We start from the raw sequence: 17,778 nt of genomic DNA on the forward strand, positions 1-17,778 counted from the left end.
AGTGTAGGAGGGGTATGTATGAGTATGAATGACCGCAGAGAACTTACTTAGATCCAAAGTCGGAATAAGTAAAAATAAAAACGAAAAATTAATAAATGATAAAAAAAGATTGAAAATCCTAGTGAAACATAGGTCCAAAATTGGAATAAAATTTGATGAAAATGATGAAAAATAATCCAAGTTAAAAATAATAATAAAAATAAAAAAAATATAACAAAAATAAAATAAAATAATGATGAAAACAAATGATGAAAAAAAAAACAAAAATAAAAATGAGAATAAGAAAAAAAAATAAGTAAATAAAAAAGAAAAAAAAAACAATAATAATAAAAGAAAAAATAATAATAAAAATAAAAATAAACTAAAATAAAAATAAAAAATAAAAATAAAAATGAAAAATGAAGACGGGAAATTCTGTAACTTACCCATGGCCGGCGTAAGAAATGATAAGTCGAGTCAGTGCGTCTATAAGAATAAGTAGAAGGTTAGAACTGAAGTAATGACACTAATGAATCATGATGACATCTATCCACTACTAAGTTTACAGATGTATCTTACGCATGTACATTTATATATAAAGGGATGACATATTGATAAAATATAGTATTCTAACAAAATATGACAGATCAGGCAGTTCAACCAGGGGTCCTAAGTTGATAAATCCAATTCCCTGTTGAGGCCCTTAGGTGTGAGGGTTTGTAATGTGTGTATCCAGAAGGCTTCTCTCTCTCTCTCTTTGTTGTGATTGCCGCCCCTCCTGGGTCTCTCGACCTGTTCCACAACTTGAAATATTAGTTGTGAAATAGAGTGTTGGGCTGATATGAAATGCTCTGGTATAGGTAACCACATGTTTTTTCACCTAATTGAGGATTTATGGCTCGATATGCGGTCACGGATGTGTTGTATTGTCTCGACCACATAAATTAAGCCACAAGGGCATTTGATCACATACACCACAAAGTTTGATTCACATGTGAAGAAACCCTTAACCTTGTATCGCTAACCAGAATGGGGGTGGATAACATCCTCACCCTTAATGACATTAGAGCAACATGCACATCCCAAACATGGGTAAGTCCCCACCCGTTTTGAGCCAATAAAGCTCTGTTTAGGCTGTTTCGTTAGGCTACCAATGTCGGCTCTCACCCATTGATTCCTAAGATTTGGCGGTTTTCTTTTGCACATGAGTGCTGGATTTTTGAAGGCTTCAATATCAGGATATGACCTGTGGAGAAGTGGCCAGTGTCTATTAATGATGTTGTAGAGTTTAGGCATTATCAGGTGGTGGGTGTGTACGAAGGGAATGCGTTCAGGTTTGAAGGATGTATTGCGAGAAGGTATAGATTCCAGAGCTCTTTGTTTTTCGGTGTTCAGAAGTTGTTCTGGGTAGTCTCTATCAATACATTTCTCAGACATTTCATTAAGGCGGGCTTCTAGTAAATTCTTATCAGACACAATTCTTTTAACCCTTTGAAACTGGGAGCGGGGCAAACTATTTTTGGTTGATCTTGGATGACAACTGGTATACATCAAGAGATTATTCGAGTCAGTGGGTTTGGTGAAAATATCTGTCTCAAGTTTACCTGTGTCGTTTTTGATGACCATTGTACCTAAAAATGGGATTTTGGTCAAGTCCCAGGTTAGGGTAAACTGGAGTTCAGGTCTCACCGAATTGAGAAAATTATGAAAGGAGGATAGACTCTCAGAGGTGCCCTCCCATAGACAAAATATGCTGCTATGAACCTGATCCAACTTTTGGCGTGAGTTCTAAAGAACTCATTTGTATAGATGAAGGTGCATTCAAATGCATCCATGTATGAATTAGCGTATGCAGGCGCTACATTTGAGCCCATGGCGGTCCCGCAGATCTGCAAATAATAGTGATCGCCAAAGAGAGAAAAATTGTTGTACAAAACAATTGTTAATAAATCAAGGCAAAATTGTTGAGAGTTATGTGACAAATCTGAGGTTTTGAGAAGGTCTTGTACTGCTTGGAGGCCCAGGGGATGTTGTATATATGTATATAGACTTTTAACATCAAAGGTAGCTAGGATGCATTCTGGCGGAAGGTTGGAAAATCCTCTAATAATTTCCAAAAAGTGACTGGTGTCTAAGATGAAAGATCTGGTTTGTTTTGTAAGAGGTGTAAGGATTTTCTCCAAAAAGATGGACAGTGGGGACAAGATGGAATCTGTTGATGCGACTATGGGTCTGTCAGGGGGGGGGGGGGCTAGGTTATTGAGAGATTTGTGTATTCTAGGTAAAATATAGAAAACTGGAGTTACGGGGTGTTGATTAATCAGAAAGGTTACTGTTTTATTGTCTATCGTGTTGGAGGTCAAATATTTCTTTAATGTAGATTCTATTTAGCTTTTAATGTCACTAGTGGGGTCATGGGTGATCCGTCTATATGTCTGTGTGTCAGATAGTTGATTCCTCATTTCCCTGATGTAGTCCGTTTGATTCATGATTACTATAGCCCCTCCTTTGTCTGCCGGTTTGATAGTTATGTGCTTGTTGCTCTTAAGTGACTGTACAGCTTGTTTCTCTAGGTCTGACATGTTGTTACGTGTCGGGAAGTCCCCTTTACTATGTTGCTCCAATACCTGGTTAATGTCCTTTTGTATAAGGTCAATCTATGCCTCTGTGGCATGATAGCTCCTTGGTGGGTTGAAGCTGCTCACATTACATAACCCCATCATGGAGATGGAAAGTTCAGGGGTTTGGGGTGTAGCGTTCCTCGTTGGTGGGTCCAAAGTGTGTTTTCAGACGTATGCTACGGAAAAAGCGTTGTAGATCTTGCTCGAGTCTGAATTTATCCCAAGGTGGAGTGGGACAAAAAGAGAGACCTCGCCAGAGGACAGTCAACTCATATGGGTTTAGTGTGTAATCAGAAATATTACAGTACCATGTAAAGCAATGGGAAATGAAATCCGCAGTGCACATGCGGAAAAAAACGCGCAGAAACGCAGCGGTTAATTTTCCGCAGCATGTCAATTCTTTCTGCGGATTCCGCTACGGGTTTACCCCTGCTCCAATAGAAATCTGCAGGTGAAAACTCGCAGAGGAAACCGCAAAAGAAACCGCGGTAAATCCACAGTAAAAACCGCAGCGGTTTTTCACTGCGGATTTTGGAAATCCGCTGCGGAAAATTCCACAATGGAATTCGCAGCGTGTGCACTTAGCCTAAGGGTCATTATGGGGGAAAATACTAGGTGGTCCCTAGAAGGTCATAGACAGGTCCAATATGAGCCCTGCCATCCATAATGACACTACCCTGGCATATGGTCTGCGCCTACATGTGGGGTTGTCAGCATTTATGACTGATTTTTATTGTGACATTTCTGATATTTAGCAACTTGTCCACTATTTTCTTTTAGGCAGCGCTGTACATAGTGGGGACGGGATGTATGGAACTGTTAGTCTATGTTCACATGTTGCATTTTTTTAATGCAAATTTAAAGCTGAATTTAAGCTGCTTACAAAAAGCAGTCTTTGCTGTGTTTTGTTGTCTCTCGTGCATGTTGATAAAGTTTAGTGCCTCTCCACCTCCCCAAAAAAGTCTGATTTAACTCTAAAGGTACCGTCACATTAAGCGACGCTGCAGCGATCTAGACAACAATCCCGATCGCTGCAGCGTCGCTGTGTGGTCGCTGGAGAGCTGTCACACAGACAGCTCTCCAGCGACCAACGATGCCGAAGTCCCCGGGTAACCAGGGTAAACAGCCGCGCTTAGTAACCCGATGTTTACCCTGGTTACCAGTGTTAAATGTAAAAAAACAAACACACAGTACATACTCACATTCGCGTCCCCCGGCGTCCGCTTCCTGCACTGACTGAGCGCCGGCCCTAACAGCAGAGCGGTGACGTCACCGCTGTGCTTTGCTTTCCGGCCAGCACTGACACACAGTGCAGGAAGCTCTGAGCAGCAGCGCGGACGCCGGGGGACGTGACAGACATCAGAGGGTGAGTATGTAGTGTTTTTTTTTTTACTTTTACAATGGTAACCAGGCTAAATATCGGGTTACTAAGCGCGGCCCTGCGCTTAGTAACCCGATATTTACCCTGGTTACCATTGTGAAACATTGCTGGCATCGTTGCTTTTGCTGTCAAACACGACGATACACGCCGATCTGACGACCAAATAAAGTTCTGGACTTTCAGCAACAACCAACGATATCACAGTAGGATCCAGATCGCTGCTGCGTGTCAAACACAACGATATCGCTATCCAGGACGCTGCAACGTCACGGATCGCTATCGTTATCGTTGTTAAGTTGCTTAGTGTGAAGGTACCTTACTGTAAGTCACTGTCGACAGTATCTGCATTAGTCATGCCAATGGGGGAGGCAGCACTAAAAGTGCCTAGGGCGGCATAAACTCTAAATACGGCCCTGGCGGCAATCACAACAAACTACTTAGAGAGAGAGAAGCCTTCGGGATACACACATTACAAACCCTCACACCTAAGGGCCTCAACAGGGAATTGGATTTATCAACTTAGGACCCCTGGTTGAACTGCCTGATCTGTCATATTTTGTTAGAATACTATATTTTATCAATATGTCATCCTTTTATATATAAATGTACATGCGTAAGATACATCTGTAAACTTAGTGGTGGATAGATGTCATCATGATTCATTAGTGTCATTACTTCAGTTCTAACCTTCTACTTTATTACGACCCGAGTAGTGGACCCTCTGGGTCACGGCTACAGAGCCCCCGAAGGCGAGCGGACAAGATGGAGCCACCCCCTATACAGGGAGTGTTTGGGGCAGGCCCACGGAGGGTGAAGCCGCGACTGCCGGAGCCAAAGGGACGACTGATATAAGAACCAGAGATGGATCAGAAGATTGGGGTGAGGTGGTGTCACAGAGGCAAACAGATAAGAAGAGTCACTGGATGAGCTGAGTATGTAGGGAAAAAGTACTGACCGGTATGAAGGAGACACATGGTAGATGGGGAACGTCAGAAACACAGGGCTGGCAAGGACGGCTGGAACACGGGACTGGCAAGACAGCAGGAACACAGGACTGGCACGGAGGCAGAAACACTGGGCTGGCACGGAGACAGGAACACAGGACTGGCACGGAGGCAGGAACACAGGACTGGCACGGAGGCAGGAACACTGGAATGGAATGGAGGCAGGAACACTGGACTGGTACGGAGGCAGGAACACTGGGCTGGCACGGAGACAGGAACACAGGACTGGTACGGAGGCAGGAACACTGGACTGGAACAGAGGCAGGAACACAGGACTGGCACGGAGACAGGATCACAGGACTGGCAAGGAAGGCAACAATGAGACAAGGACCTAAACAGAGTAAACGCTGGGGGAGCCAAGGAAACTAAAGGGAGGAGGCTAGGAGCCGACAAACACGATAGACGCAAAGGCGTCTAACCAGGGCAACTGCAGGAGTGAAATACCCGATGGGCGCCGCCATATTGGGGGCGGAGCCAACGGGTCACGAACTCCCAGAAGCCCCGGCGGTACGAGAAGCCCGTCTGCGCATGCGCGGACCAGCAAAGGGACGAGCACCCCGGAAAGCAGAGACAGAGGAGCGAGGAGGAGCGTCGGGAGCGCGCCGGCCGGAAAGGTAAGTATAGGATGGCGTAACATACTTATTCTTATAGACGCACTGACTCAACTTATTATTTCTTACGGGTAAGTTACAGAATTTCCCCTGTCTTAATTTTTCATTTTTATTTTGATTTTAGTTTATTTTTATTTTTATTATTATTTTTTTATTTTATTTTTTATTTTTATTTTTATTTATTTTTTTTTATTTTTCTTATTCTTATTTTTTTTTTTTTTCATCATTTGTTTTCATCATTATTTTATTTTATTTTTGTTATATTTATTTATTTTTATTTTATTTTTATTATTATTTTTAACTTGGATTATTTTTCATTCTTTTCATCAAATTTTATTCCAATTTTGGACGCAAGTTTCACTAGGATTTTCAATCATTTTTTTATCATTTATTAATTTTTCGTTTTTATTTTTACTTATTCCGACTTTGGATCTAAGTAAGTTCTCTGCGGTCATTCATACTCATACATACCCCTCCTACACTTCTCTCTCCTCCCCTCTGATTAACGGCACCTCCCTTCAGGCAATCCAGCTTTCTATAATATACACCCATCAAATGGGAAACGTAGGTCCTCGCATCTCCTGCGCTCCACAGATGCGCATTGCGCGTGCGCACCTTGGCATAGTGAGCCTACATTACACAGGCACCTCTAGCAACCGCACGCAAGTCTAGGATTCCCAGCGCTGATCGCGCATTCGCACTTGCACAGCACGGTCAGAAACTCCAAGCCTCTGTCTCATCTCCCATACTGCGCATGCGCCGCCAACAAAGCGCACATACACAGCGCTCCACACCTCTCTCTGAGAGATGCGGCCTCGCAACCACCAGGCGCTATAAATAGGGACACTGCCACCAATGTGGACACACATCCCTAAGGAAGCAGGATACTCTGACACCGCTACTAGAGGAGGTTGGTAATCTATCTATACCCCGCACCACTGCCTTACTATATAGATCACACATTTCCTGACAGGTTATTTTCTCTTTCCTTCCCTACTTACCTGTAGCTCTTAAAGGGACTACACTTCAATTTTTTGCCTATCTAAAAACGCAGGTCAGTACTTATCTATTCTTCTACACATTCTTTACACATCATATCCACCACTAGGTACCATTTAATTTACTATTTGGATTTTACTCCACCATTTTGTTTCTGTTCCGAGTCCATAGAAGTATTGTTTCTCATGTAATCACCTTACCCCTTGGAGACCAAAAAGAGGATCCCAGTACATTAACCGTACCTCATTCATAGTTTTCCTTGTAACGGGATCTTTAATTATTTATTGTAGATAAATTTATATTTGTAAATTTTGATTGAAAATGTTGATTTATGTCATGCACCTCATATGTATATAGCACTAATTGTAATTTGTGTTTGATTGCAGTTTGAGAAAGACCCGGAGCAGGGTCGAAACGTTACTCCGTGTATCTTATCCTGCTGTGTGTGTGTATATATATTTGTTTCAACACATGTGAATAAATACATCACCTTTTGCAAGACATATCCTGAGAGAGTGCGGCTGTTTTTCTCTTATATTATAACCATGACATATGCGCTCCACGCCTATGGGAGTGGAGATGCATCCATATTCATTACTTTAATAAGCGGAACCTCGTGACCGCTAAACTTAGGAAGAAGCTGCCTCGCCAGGACAACAGAGTGATGCAGGGAGGACTTGCAGCGATGACGCAAGGAGTGGGCGAGTATGATGTGACAGCCGCCATCTTCTGCCGCTCCCCCTCCCCCGCCGACCTCCTGGGACAATGACTCGTGTATAAGTCGTGGGGGGCATTTTCAGCACAAAAAAAATGTGCTGAAAATCTTGGCTTATACACGAGTATATACGGTATGTATTTTGTGTACATGGACTATCTGCAGATGTGGGGGGCACTTGGTGTTAGGGTTTGCGGAACGCACCGAATATATATATTTATTAGAAGTTGGTGCGTTCGCAACCCGGGATCCACCGTGCAGGAAAGCACCTGCAGCTAGATATGGCGGTACAATTTAGTAATATAAACAGACTCTGTTACTTCACAGAGTCTGTTAGCAAGGATAACGCTGTGCCCTGTTTGGCTCACAGAGGAACACAGCTACTTAGTAGAGCAGATGGTGGTCATGCAGTCAAATGCAAACACGCAGCTCCTCGCCAGAGGTGCCAGCATTCTAGGGACTTATTTCAGCCGGGTCCCTGAATACACACACACCAAACTCCTCGCCGGAGGTGCCAGCATTCTAGGGGCTTATTTCAGCCGGGTCCCTGAATACACACACAAACATGACCACACTGGCGCTGAGCTCGTACATAAATTGACACTAGCGCATGGCCGTGCGGTCATGCGCACCTCTTATAGCTGCAGCAAGTACAGGACCTTCCTAGAAGGACCAATGAGAGACTGCCACAGACGTTGAACACCTTCAGGACCTTCCTAGAGGACCAATAGGATTTGCTGCAGTACCTGAGCATGTGACCCTTGATCTCCAATGAGAGATCTTACCCTGGGCATGCTCAGAAGAGGAAAAGTAGGACTTAGTCCCAAAGACGTCTGCTCGCTGCTGACCAGTACTGGCCACAATGGCAGAAGCTGGAACGACAGCAGTAACCCTTCGCACAGTGTCAGACTGAGCATGATGCTGGGACCGACGCCTCCGCTGAGGAGGCTCCACTGCGGCAGGAGAAGAATGGGAGACTGCAGCGGAGATGGATCGAGATTCCCCCTGTGCAGAGGCAGGAACTCGACCCCTAACATTACCCCCCCTCCTTGGACCTCGCCACGCTCGAAGGCAGCAATGAGCTGCGGAGCCCGAATATTCTCAGCAGGCTCCCAGGACCTGTCCTCAGGACCATATCCCTTCCAGTCCACCAAATAAAATTTTTTGCCACGTACCACCTTGCACCCCAAAATAGCATTCACCTCATAATCGTCCGTAGACGAACCCGATGTCCCAGCAAAACCGGGACATGTATACACGCTTCAAGAGGAACACATGAAAGGTGTCGGTGATACCCAGACGTGGCGGAAGGGCCAGACGGTAGACCACTGGGTTAACCTGTTCGAGGACCTTGAAAGGACCCAAATAGTGAGGGGCAAACTTAGAGGACTCAACTCGCAGCCTGATGTAACGGGCGGAGAGCCACACTAAGTCACCAGGAGCAAAGGTCGGAGCGGGGCGCCGATGTGCATCGGCGGAGGACCTCATTCTCTCCTTGGAGGCCCAAATGGCATCTTGAGTGCGGTCCCAAATGTCCCGCACCTCCACAGCCCAGTCTGCCACCCTGGAGTCGGCGGAAGACACGGGCATAGGCACAGGTACCCGCGGATGCTGACCATAGTTTAGGAGGAATGGGGTCTGTCCGGTGGAGTCGGCTACGGCGTTATTCAGCGCTAACTCTGCCCACGGTAGCAAGGATGCCCAGTCATCACGGTGGGAACCAGGCATGTAGAGTTCATCCGTTCACCTTTTCCAAGACACGGTGGTTGGAACCAAAGATCTCAAATTTGGACTCATCAGACCAAAGCATAGATTTCCACTGGTCTAATGTCCATTCCTTGTGTTCTTTAGCCCAAACAAGTCTCTTCTGCTTGTTGCCTGTCCTTATCAGTGGTTTCCTAGCAGCTATTTTACCATGAAGGCCTGCTGCACAAAGTCTCCTCTTAACAGTTGTTGTAGAGATGTGTCTGCTGCTAGGACTCTGTGTGGCAGTGACCTGGTCTCTAATCTGAGCTGCTCTGGTCTGAAGTTGCTCCAGTTTGTAGATGTCTTTTTTAAAATGTGGTGCCCCAAACTGGACACAGTATTCCAGATGAGGTCTGACCAAAGAGGTGTAAAGGGCAATAATGACTTCACGTGATCTAGACTGTATGCTTCTGTTAATACATCCCAGAATTGTATTTGCCTTTTTTGCTGCTGCATCACACTGTTGACTCATGTTCAGTCTGTTATCTATTAGTAAACCCAAGTTTTTTTCACATGTGCTGTTGCTTAGCCCTATTCCTCCCATTCTGTATATGCTTTTTTCATTTTTATTACCCAGATGTAGTACTTTGCATTTTTCCCTGTTAAAAATCATTCTGTTAGTTGCTGCCCACTGCTCCAGTTTATTTATATCTTTTTGAATCCTCTCTCTCTTCTCTAGTATTAGTTATCCCTCCTAGCTTTGTGTCATCAGCAAACGTACTCTCATCAGATGCTCCTGCTGTAACTGCTATTAGCGGCAGCATGTGTAGGCTGATGGGAGTTAGGCCGGGGTCACACTAAAGGCCGGGGTCACTAAACCGTAATACGGATGAGTGATATGCGATAAAAAATCGCATAGCACTGGGACCAATGTTAATCTATGGGACAGCTCCCATCATCCGTTGTGTTCTCAGCCGTATTATATGTGCGAGTGAAATCGCAGCATGCTGCGATTGTCACCGTATTGCGCCCAAAATACGCCAATGCAAGTCTATGGGTGCGAGAAAAACTCGCACACCAAACGGACCATCAGTGTGACTTGCGAGAAATACGCACCGGTAGTCACCGAAGCTCCGTCCCCTGGATTTCATTCATTGCCCAGTCTTTTACAGCCGGGAGCTGCCGCATTAGCAGCGCTCCCAGTTCTAATTGTATTTAACCCCTTGAGATAGATTTACAGCGTGGGACTTGACTGTACGGCGGACAGGTATAGGATATTGTCACTTTTTTTTCTGGAATTTTTTACAGGAGAACCAGGGTCTTTGGTTGGATTGAGCGTACAATAAAGATAATAAAACCTGAGTGTTTCTTTCTTTCATTTTTTAACCCTTTCAGACTAGTGGCTTAATAATGGATAGGTGTCTTATTGACTCCTCTCCATTATTAACCAGGCTTAATGTCACCTTACAAGAGCAAGGTGACATTACCCCTTATTACCCCACATGCCAATGCCACAGGGTAGTGGGAAGAAAGAGGCTAAGTGCCAGAATAGGCGCATCTTACAGATGCGCCTTTTCTGGGGCGGCTGGGGGAAGATATTTTTAGCCCGGGGGGAAATAACCATGGTCCCTCTCTAGGCTATTATCTGCCCTCAGTCACTGGCTTTCCCTCTCTGGCGGAGAAAATTGCGTGGGAGCCCACGCCAGTTTTTTCCGTGAATTAACCCTTTAATTTAACACAGCTACCAAATTTTCCACACACACGCTACTAACATTATTAGTGAGAAATATATAAAAATATAACTGATATGCAATGGTTTACTGTATGTAAACCATGTCTCATATCCCGTCGGGTTCGGCAAGGATTTAGCAAAAGCCGACAATTGAATTACCGGCTTTTTTGCTGGCTACCTCTCAATGAAGTATATATATATATATATATATATATATATATATATATATATATATATATATATACACAGTACAAACCAAAAGTTTGGACACACCTTCTCATTTAAAGATTTTTCTGTATTTTCATGACTATGAAAATTGTAAATTCACACTGAAGGCATCAAAACTATGGATTAACACATGTGGAATTATATACTTAACAAAAAAGTGTGAAACAACTGAAAATATGTCTTATATTCTAGGTTCTTCAAAGTAGCCACCTTTTGCTTTTATGACTGCTTTGCACACTCTTGGCATTCTCTCGATGAGCTTCAAGAGGTAGTCACCGGAAATGGTTTTCACTTCACAGGTGTGCCCTGTCAGGTTTAATAAGTGGGATTTCTTGCCTTATAAATGGGGTTGGGACCATCAGTTGTGTTGAGCAGAAGTCTGATGGATACACAGCTGATAGTCTGTTACGCGGAAAGCTGGGAAAATGCTAGGGGAGAACCCACTGGACCGAAACAGCGAACCTCCCCTGGGCGAGGGGACTAAGTAGACCACCCCCTATACAGGGAGTGTTAGGAGCAGGCCCTGGGGAGACTACTGCTACGGCAGCTGGTACAAAAGAGAATGGGATTAACAGAAAACGGAGGGAGAGACAAGAAGGGAACGGCTAGGCCGGGACACAGAGGCACAGGGAGACAAACGTACAGAGTCAGGGCAGTACATGTATTGACAAGAAGACAGGAGTACTAGGAGAGGTGAGAAACGAACCAGCGGACAAGGTGAAGGTACGGACAGGAGACAACGCTGACGTACGGGAACTCTGAGGGAATGGAGACACAGGCAGACCGGAGCTGGACGGAAACAAAGGGGAGAGCAAGGTTAGACAAAGGCAGACTGGCTAGGGAAACAAAGTCGGAAGGCTGACTGCAGACAGAGCGCGGAGGGACACGGGGCCAATAATCAGGCACAGCCAAACGGAAGAGGCGGCCTGATATGCAGAGCGGCAGCGTACCTTCCGGGTAAGGGTCCTCCAGGAGCATAGAGAGGAGCGAAGGAAGCGGCAGAATCAAAGAGTGTTGTGCGTGCGTGCGCAGTAGGATCTGGAGCGCGCACGCACCCGAGGAGAGACAGAGAGGGGACGAACGCGCAGGAGACCGGAAGCAGCAGGAGAAGAAGCGTGGCGGGACACCGTGGACAGGTGAGTATGAGAAGGCACCTGAGGCAGCGCTGTGGACAGGTGAGTATGAGAAGGCACCCGAGGCAGCGGCGGTGTAACATCGTCCTACTGAATAGACTGTTAAAATTTGTATTATGGCAAGAAAAAAGCAGCTAAGAAAAACGAGTGGCCAACATTACTTTAAGAAATGAAGGTCAGTCAGTCCGAAAAATTGGGAAAACTTTGAAAGTGTCCCCAAGTGCAGTGGCAAAAACCATCAAGCGCTACAAAGAAACTGTCTCACATGAGGACCGCCCCAAGAAAGGAAGACCAAGAGTCACCTTTGCTTCTGAGGATAAGTTTATCCGAGTCAACGGCCTCAGAAATCGCAGGTTAACAGCAGCTCAGATTAGAAACCAGGTCAATGCCACACAGAGTTCTAGCAGCAGACACATCTCTACAACAACTGTTAAGAGGAGACTTTGTGCAGCAGGCCTTCATGGTAAAGTAGCTGCTAGCAAACCACTGCTAAGGATAGGCAACAAGCGAAGATACTTGTTTGGGCTAAAGAACACAAGGAATGGACATTAGACCAGTGGAAATTTGTGCTTTGGTCTGATGAGTCCAAATTTGAGATCTTTGGTTCCAACCACCGTGTCTTTGTGCGACGCAGAAAAGGTGAACGGATGGACTCTACATGCCTGATTCCCACCGTGAAGCATGGAGGAGGAGGTGTGGTGGTGCTTTGCTGGTGACACTGTTGGGCATTTATTTAAAATTGAAGGCATACTGAACCAGCATGGCTACAACAGCATCTTGCAGCGGCATGCTATTCCATCCGGTTTGCATTTAGTTAGACCATCATTTATTTTTCAACAGGACAATGACCCCAAACACACCTCCAGGCTGTGTAATGGCTATTTGACCAAGAAGGAGAGTGATGGGGTGCTACGCCAGATGACCTGGCCTCCACAGTCACCAGACTTGAACCCAATCGAGATAGTTTGGGGTGAGCTGGACCGCAGAGTGAAGGCAAAAGGGCCAACAAGTGCTAAGCATCTCTTGGAACTCCTTCAAGATTGTTGGAAGACCATTTCCGGTGACTACCTCTTGAAGCTCATCAAGAGAATGCCAAGAGTGTGCAAAGCAGTCATCAAAGCAAAAGGTGGCTACTTTGAAGAACCTAGAATATAAGACATATCTTCAGTTGTTTCACACTTTTTTTATTAAGTATATAATTCCACATGTGTTAATTCATAGTTTTGAAGCCTTCAGTGTGAATTTACAATTTTCATAGTCATGAAAATACAGAAAAATCTTTAAATGAAAAGGTGTGTCCAAACTTTTGATCTGTACTGTATATGTGTGTCACTGACATATACTGTATGTATATATATATATATATATATATATATATATATATATATATATATAGACTGTATATATGTTTTCACGAACATTTGAGCCCATGGATCCATTATATGTCCATTTTGCAAGCCAGCGAGAAAATCTTGTCATACGGATGACACACGGATAGTTTTTGGAGAAAAAAAAATCGCATCGTCGTATTGAATACGGATGACATATGGATCATGAACATTTTTGTGTATCTCGGCCGTGAAAAACAGACCATATATTTATCAGTTAGGTGTGATGCCGGCCTAATAGTCCTATCAGCCGCAGCCTGCTGTCATTGTTATCACTTGAATACAACTCTCATCATTCTCCCCGGCTTGCGCTGATCGCTGGCAGAGCCGGGGAGAATGATGAGAGGGTCTTCAGCACCCAGGCCTGGGAACCGCGCTTACTGCAGCGCTTCTTCCCTGGCACCGATAAATGTCACGTGGATGACATCCATGTGTGTTATTCGTGTGTTCCGTGTGCACGAGTGCAGGATGTTTTGTGGCCCATACTGACGGTAAAAAACGGACATGTCAGCGTGTTTTGCCCATGGACACACAGTCCATGGAAACCCACTGACATGTGCACAGACCCATTCACTTGAATGGGTCTATGTGTGCAAGTGTCTCCGATACGTGTGAAAACTGACACCACATGTAATGGAGACAGGGACTTATGAAAGAGCCCTAATGCACAGCAATGTAAAGACAGCATTGTGCAGATGAACAGTCTGTTGTTACTTCTACCAGCTTCAGGGTTCGGAAACTGTCCCAAGCGAAAGTAACAAGTTCATTCTTCATGCGGCTTCATTAGATATAGTTTTATAGGACAGAAAGAAAAAATATGCTGGCAGCTCCGCCGTCGCACAACCGCAGCATAACTGCCTGCCAAGCTATTTCAAGACAAAGACTGCCAGCTTTTTCCTGAAGCGATTTTGCCTAGGAAAACCTTGAAAACTCCAACTTCTAAAGACACTGGGCCAGATTCATCAAGACTGACGCTGTTCATGCTGGTTTTGATGAGGAGAATTGCTGGAGTCAGACGCTCCCGATACATGAAGAGGTGTACATCTGAACCCCCCCCCCCCCCCTCCCAAATACAGGACTGGGACTCATGCGCAGCCGGAGCAACTGACTAGAATGGTGCGTATGGAGTCACAATGTACTGTCTGCGCATCATTTTCGGCTGTATGCATCTATTGTAGGCGGGCAGCAAGCTGTAGTAGACTATGTTGTGGAGCCAGCCTCATCTGGGTGCATACAGCCAAAAATGATGCAACACAGAGCACATTGTCACCCGGCCATTGTATTTAGTGGCGCCCTCTGTGTATATATAATACTAGATGGTGGCCCGATTCTAACGTATCGGGTATTCTAGAATATGTAGGTAGTATATAGCACAGGCTACGTACTATATTGCACAGTGACGTAGTATATAACACAACCGACGTAGTATATAACAGCTACGTAGTATGTAACACAGCGTACATAGTATATAGCAGAGCTACGTAGTATAGAACACAGCCACGTAGTATATAACATAGCCACGTAGTGTATTGCACAGGCACGTAGTATATTGGTCAGCCACGTAGTATATAGCAGAGCCACGTAGTATGTAACATAGCCACTTAGTATATTGTAGAGCCATGTAGTATATTGCACAGGCACGTAGTATATTGTACAGGCACGTAGTATATTGTACAGCCACGTAGTATATAACACAGTCACGTAGTGTATTGCACAGATACGTAGTGTATTGCACAGCTATGTAGTATATTGGTCAGCGACGTAGTATATAACATAGCCACATAGTATATTGTGGAGGCACGTAGTATATTGCATAGCTACGTAGTATATTGCACAGTCGCGTAGTATATAACAGAGCCACGTACTATATTGCACAGTCGATGTAGTATATAACAGAACCGACACAGCCACATAGTATATTGCACAGCTACGTAGTATATAACACAGAGCACGTAGTATATTGCACAGCCACGTAGTATATTGGACAGTGACGTTGTATATTGCACAGTCACGTTGTATATTGCCCAGCTACAAAGTATATAGCACAGAGATGTAGTATATAACAGAGCCCACGCATTATGTAACACAGCCCACGTAGCATATAGCAATGTGGGCATTATATGCGTGGTTAAAAAAGACTTAAAGTAAAAAATAAACATATACTCACCTTCCGAAGGCCCCTTGAAGTCCTGGCGCCTGTGACATCATGGCAGGTCCTTCTCACATAGCATCCTTGGCACCGGAACCTGCCGCTTGCACTGCCGAGGACAGCGCGCGACGTCGGAAGGTGAGAATAACCTTTTAATTTTATTATTATTAGTTGTAACATTACGCGACCAATCAGCGAAGCAGGATTTAAATCCCACGGCAATGTCGCTGATTGGTCACGCCGGCTGTGCGCCACCAATCAGGGAAGCGGGATTTAAATCCCGCGCCAATGTCGGCTGGGGGCGACCAATCAGCGAAGCAGGATTTAAATCCCGCGCCAATGTCGCTGATTGGGCATGACCAATCAGCGAAGCGGGATTTAAATCCCGCGCCAATGTCGCTGATTGGTCGCGGTGGCTGGGCGCGAGCAATCAACGAAGCGGGATTTAAATCCCGCGCCATTGTCGCTGATTGGGCGTGACCAATCAGCGCAGCGGGATTTAAATCCCGCGCCAATGTCGCTGATTGGGCGTGACCAATCAGCGCAGTGGGATTTAAATCCCGCGCCAATGTCACTGATTGGTCGCGCCGGCTGGGCGATACCAATCAGAAAAGCGGGATTTAAATCCCGCGTCAATGTCGGCTGGGCGCGACCAATCAGCGAAGCGGGATTTAAATCCCGCGGCAATGTTGCTGATTGGTCGCGCGGTGCATTGCGGTCTCGCGAGACCGCCATGTCATCTCGCGAGACCGCAATGCATGGACCCGAGCGTTGCGAGGAGCGGGAAAGGCCTGGGCTGGATCCGGGGGCCGACAGAAGGCGAGTATATAATGATTTTTTTTTTTTTTTATTATTTTTGACACTTGATCTTTTTACTATTGATGCTGCATAGGCAGCATCAATAGTAAAAAGTTGGTCACACAGTGTTAATAGCAGCGTTAACGGAGTGCGTTACACCGTGGCATAACGCAGCCATTAACCCTGTGTGAGCGCTGACTGGAGGGGAGTATGGAGCGGGCACTGACTGCGGGGAGTAAGGAGCGGCCATTTTTCTGCCGGACTGTGCCCGTCGCTGATTGGTCGCGGTAAAACAGCCACGACCAATCAGCGACTTGGGATTTTCGTGACAGACAGAAAGACAGACGGAAGTGACCCTTAGACAATTATATAGTAGATGTGTACAAGGCCTTAGCGCTGCTGCTGTAATCACACACTTAGGCTACGTTCATATTTGCGTTTTGCGGTGCAGTGTCGGCGACGCAACGCATGCAAAATGCATGCACAATGCAGCGTTTTGTGACGCATGCGTCTATTTTTGGCATGATTTTTGGCGCAAAAAAACTGCAACATGCAGCGTCCTCTGCGCCGCTTGCGCCAATAATGACGCATGCGTCACAAAACGCTAGACAACGCATGTCCATGCGCCCCCATGTTAAATATAGGGGAGCATGACGCATGCGTCGTTAAACCTACGCCCGACGCAATGCAAATGTGAACGTAGCCATACATAGGCATTTCTGGAGGTTCTCAGATCCGGACATTTTACTAGTTTGTCTCACACCCTAACCTGATAGAACAGCTGTCAGCTGCACAACACATGAGATATGATCCTTCCTCATTGCCCACTGACAAGTGATGGAGAGGCAGCTTCCTCTGCTCTGCAGGATTATGCAGTGGCCCACCACCACCTACCCCACATACCAATGCGTTGTACTAGTTTGAATACCCAGAATGCCTTGCGTACGGCCTGACCTCTGACCCCACGGCACTAGGCGCCTGGACTGTGAGAGCTGCCCCCTTGTGGGCAGTCGGTGGTTGTGTGGATCATGCAGTTCAGCGGACGGTTCTCCGGGTCCGCGCTGACCCTGCTCCTTTGGCTGCCCTGTGTGCTGGCACTCCGGGTATACACGAACTGCTGGGCATTGAAAGTGCCTGCGGGGCCCGAGGAGGCGGAGAGAATAGCGCGGAAGTTTGGCTTCGTCTATATGGGGCAGGTGATTGAGACTGGGAAACGGCCGCTACACTGATATTAACGGCACTGGCGACATGGACGGCTTATCGCGATAGCTCGAATGCAGCTGGGACATATGATTGTGTAGCTGGAACACTGGCTGTATTGTCAGGGCAGTGGGCTGATTGTAGTTTTGGGGTG

General features: G+C 45.7%; 1 protein-coding gene across 3 annotated transcripts in view; it reads left to right on the forward strand.

Moving 5' to 3' along the window:
* The first annotated feature begins 17,382 nt into the window (after positions 1-17,382).
* The window catches only part of LOC143764782 (proprotein convertase subtilisin/kexin type 4-like), a 353,321-nt gene continuing 352,925 nt past the window's right edge, over positions 17,383-17,778 (forward strand). For all 3 annotated transcript variants that reach the window (XM_077250736.1, XM_077250738.1, XM_077250737.1), the window contains exon 1: positions 17,383-17,620. In XM_077250736.1, coding sequence (XP_077106851.1) covers positions 17,453-17,620 — 168 coding nt within the window. In that variant the 5' untranslated portion in view covers positions 17,383-17,452. The remainder of the gene's footprint in view (positions 17,621-17,778) is intronic.

This window comes from Ranitomeya variabilis, chromosome 4, assembly GCF_051348905.1.
Source record: "Ranitomeya variabilis isolate aRanVar5 chromosome 4, aRanVar5.hap1, whole genome shotgun sequence".
Taxonomy (NCBI): Eukaryota; Metazoa; Chordata; class Amphibia; order Anura; family Dendrobatidae; genus Ranitomeya; species Ranitomeya variabilis.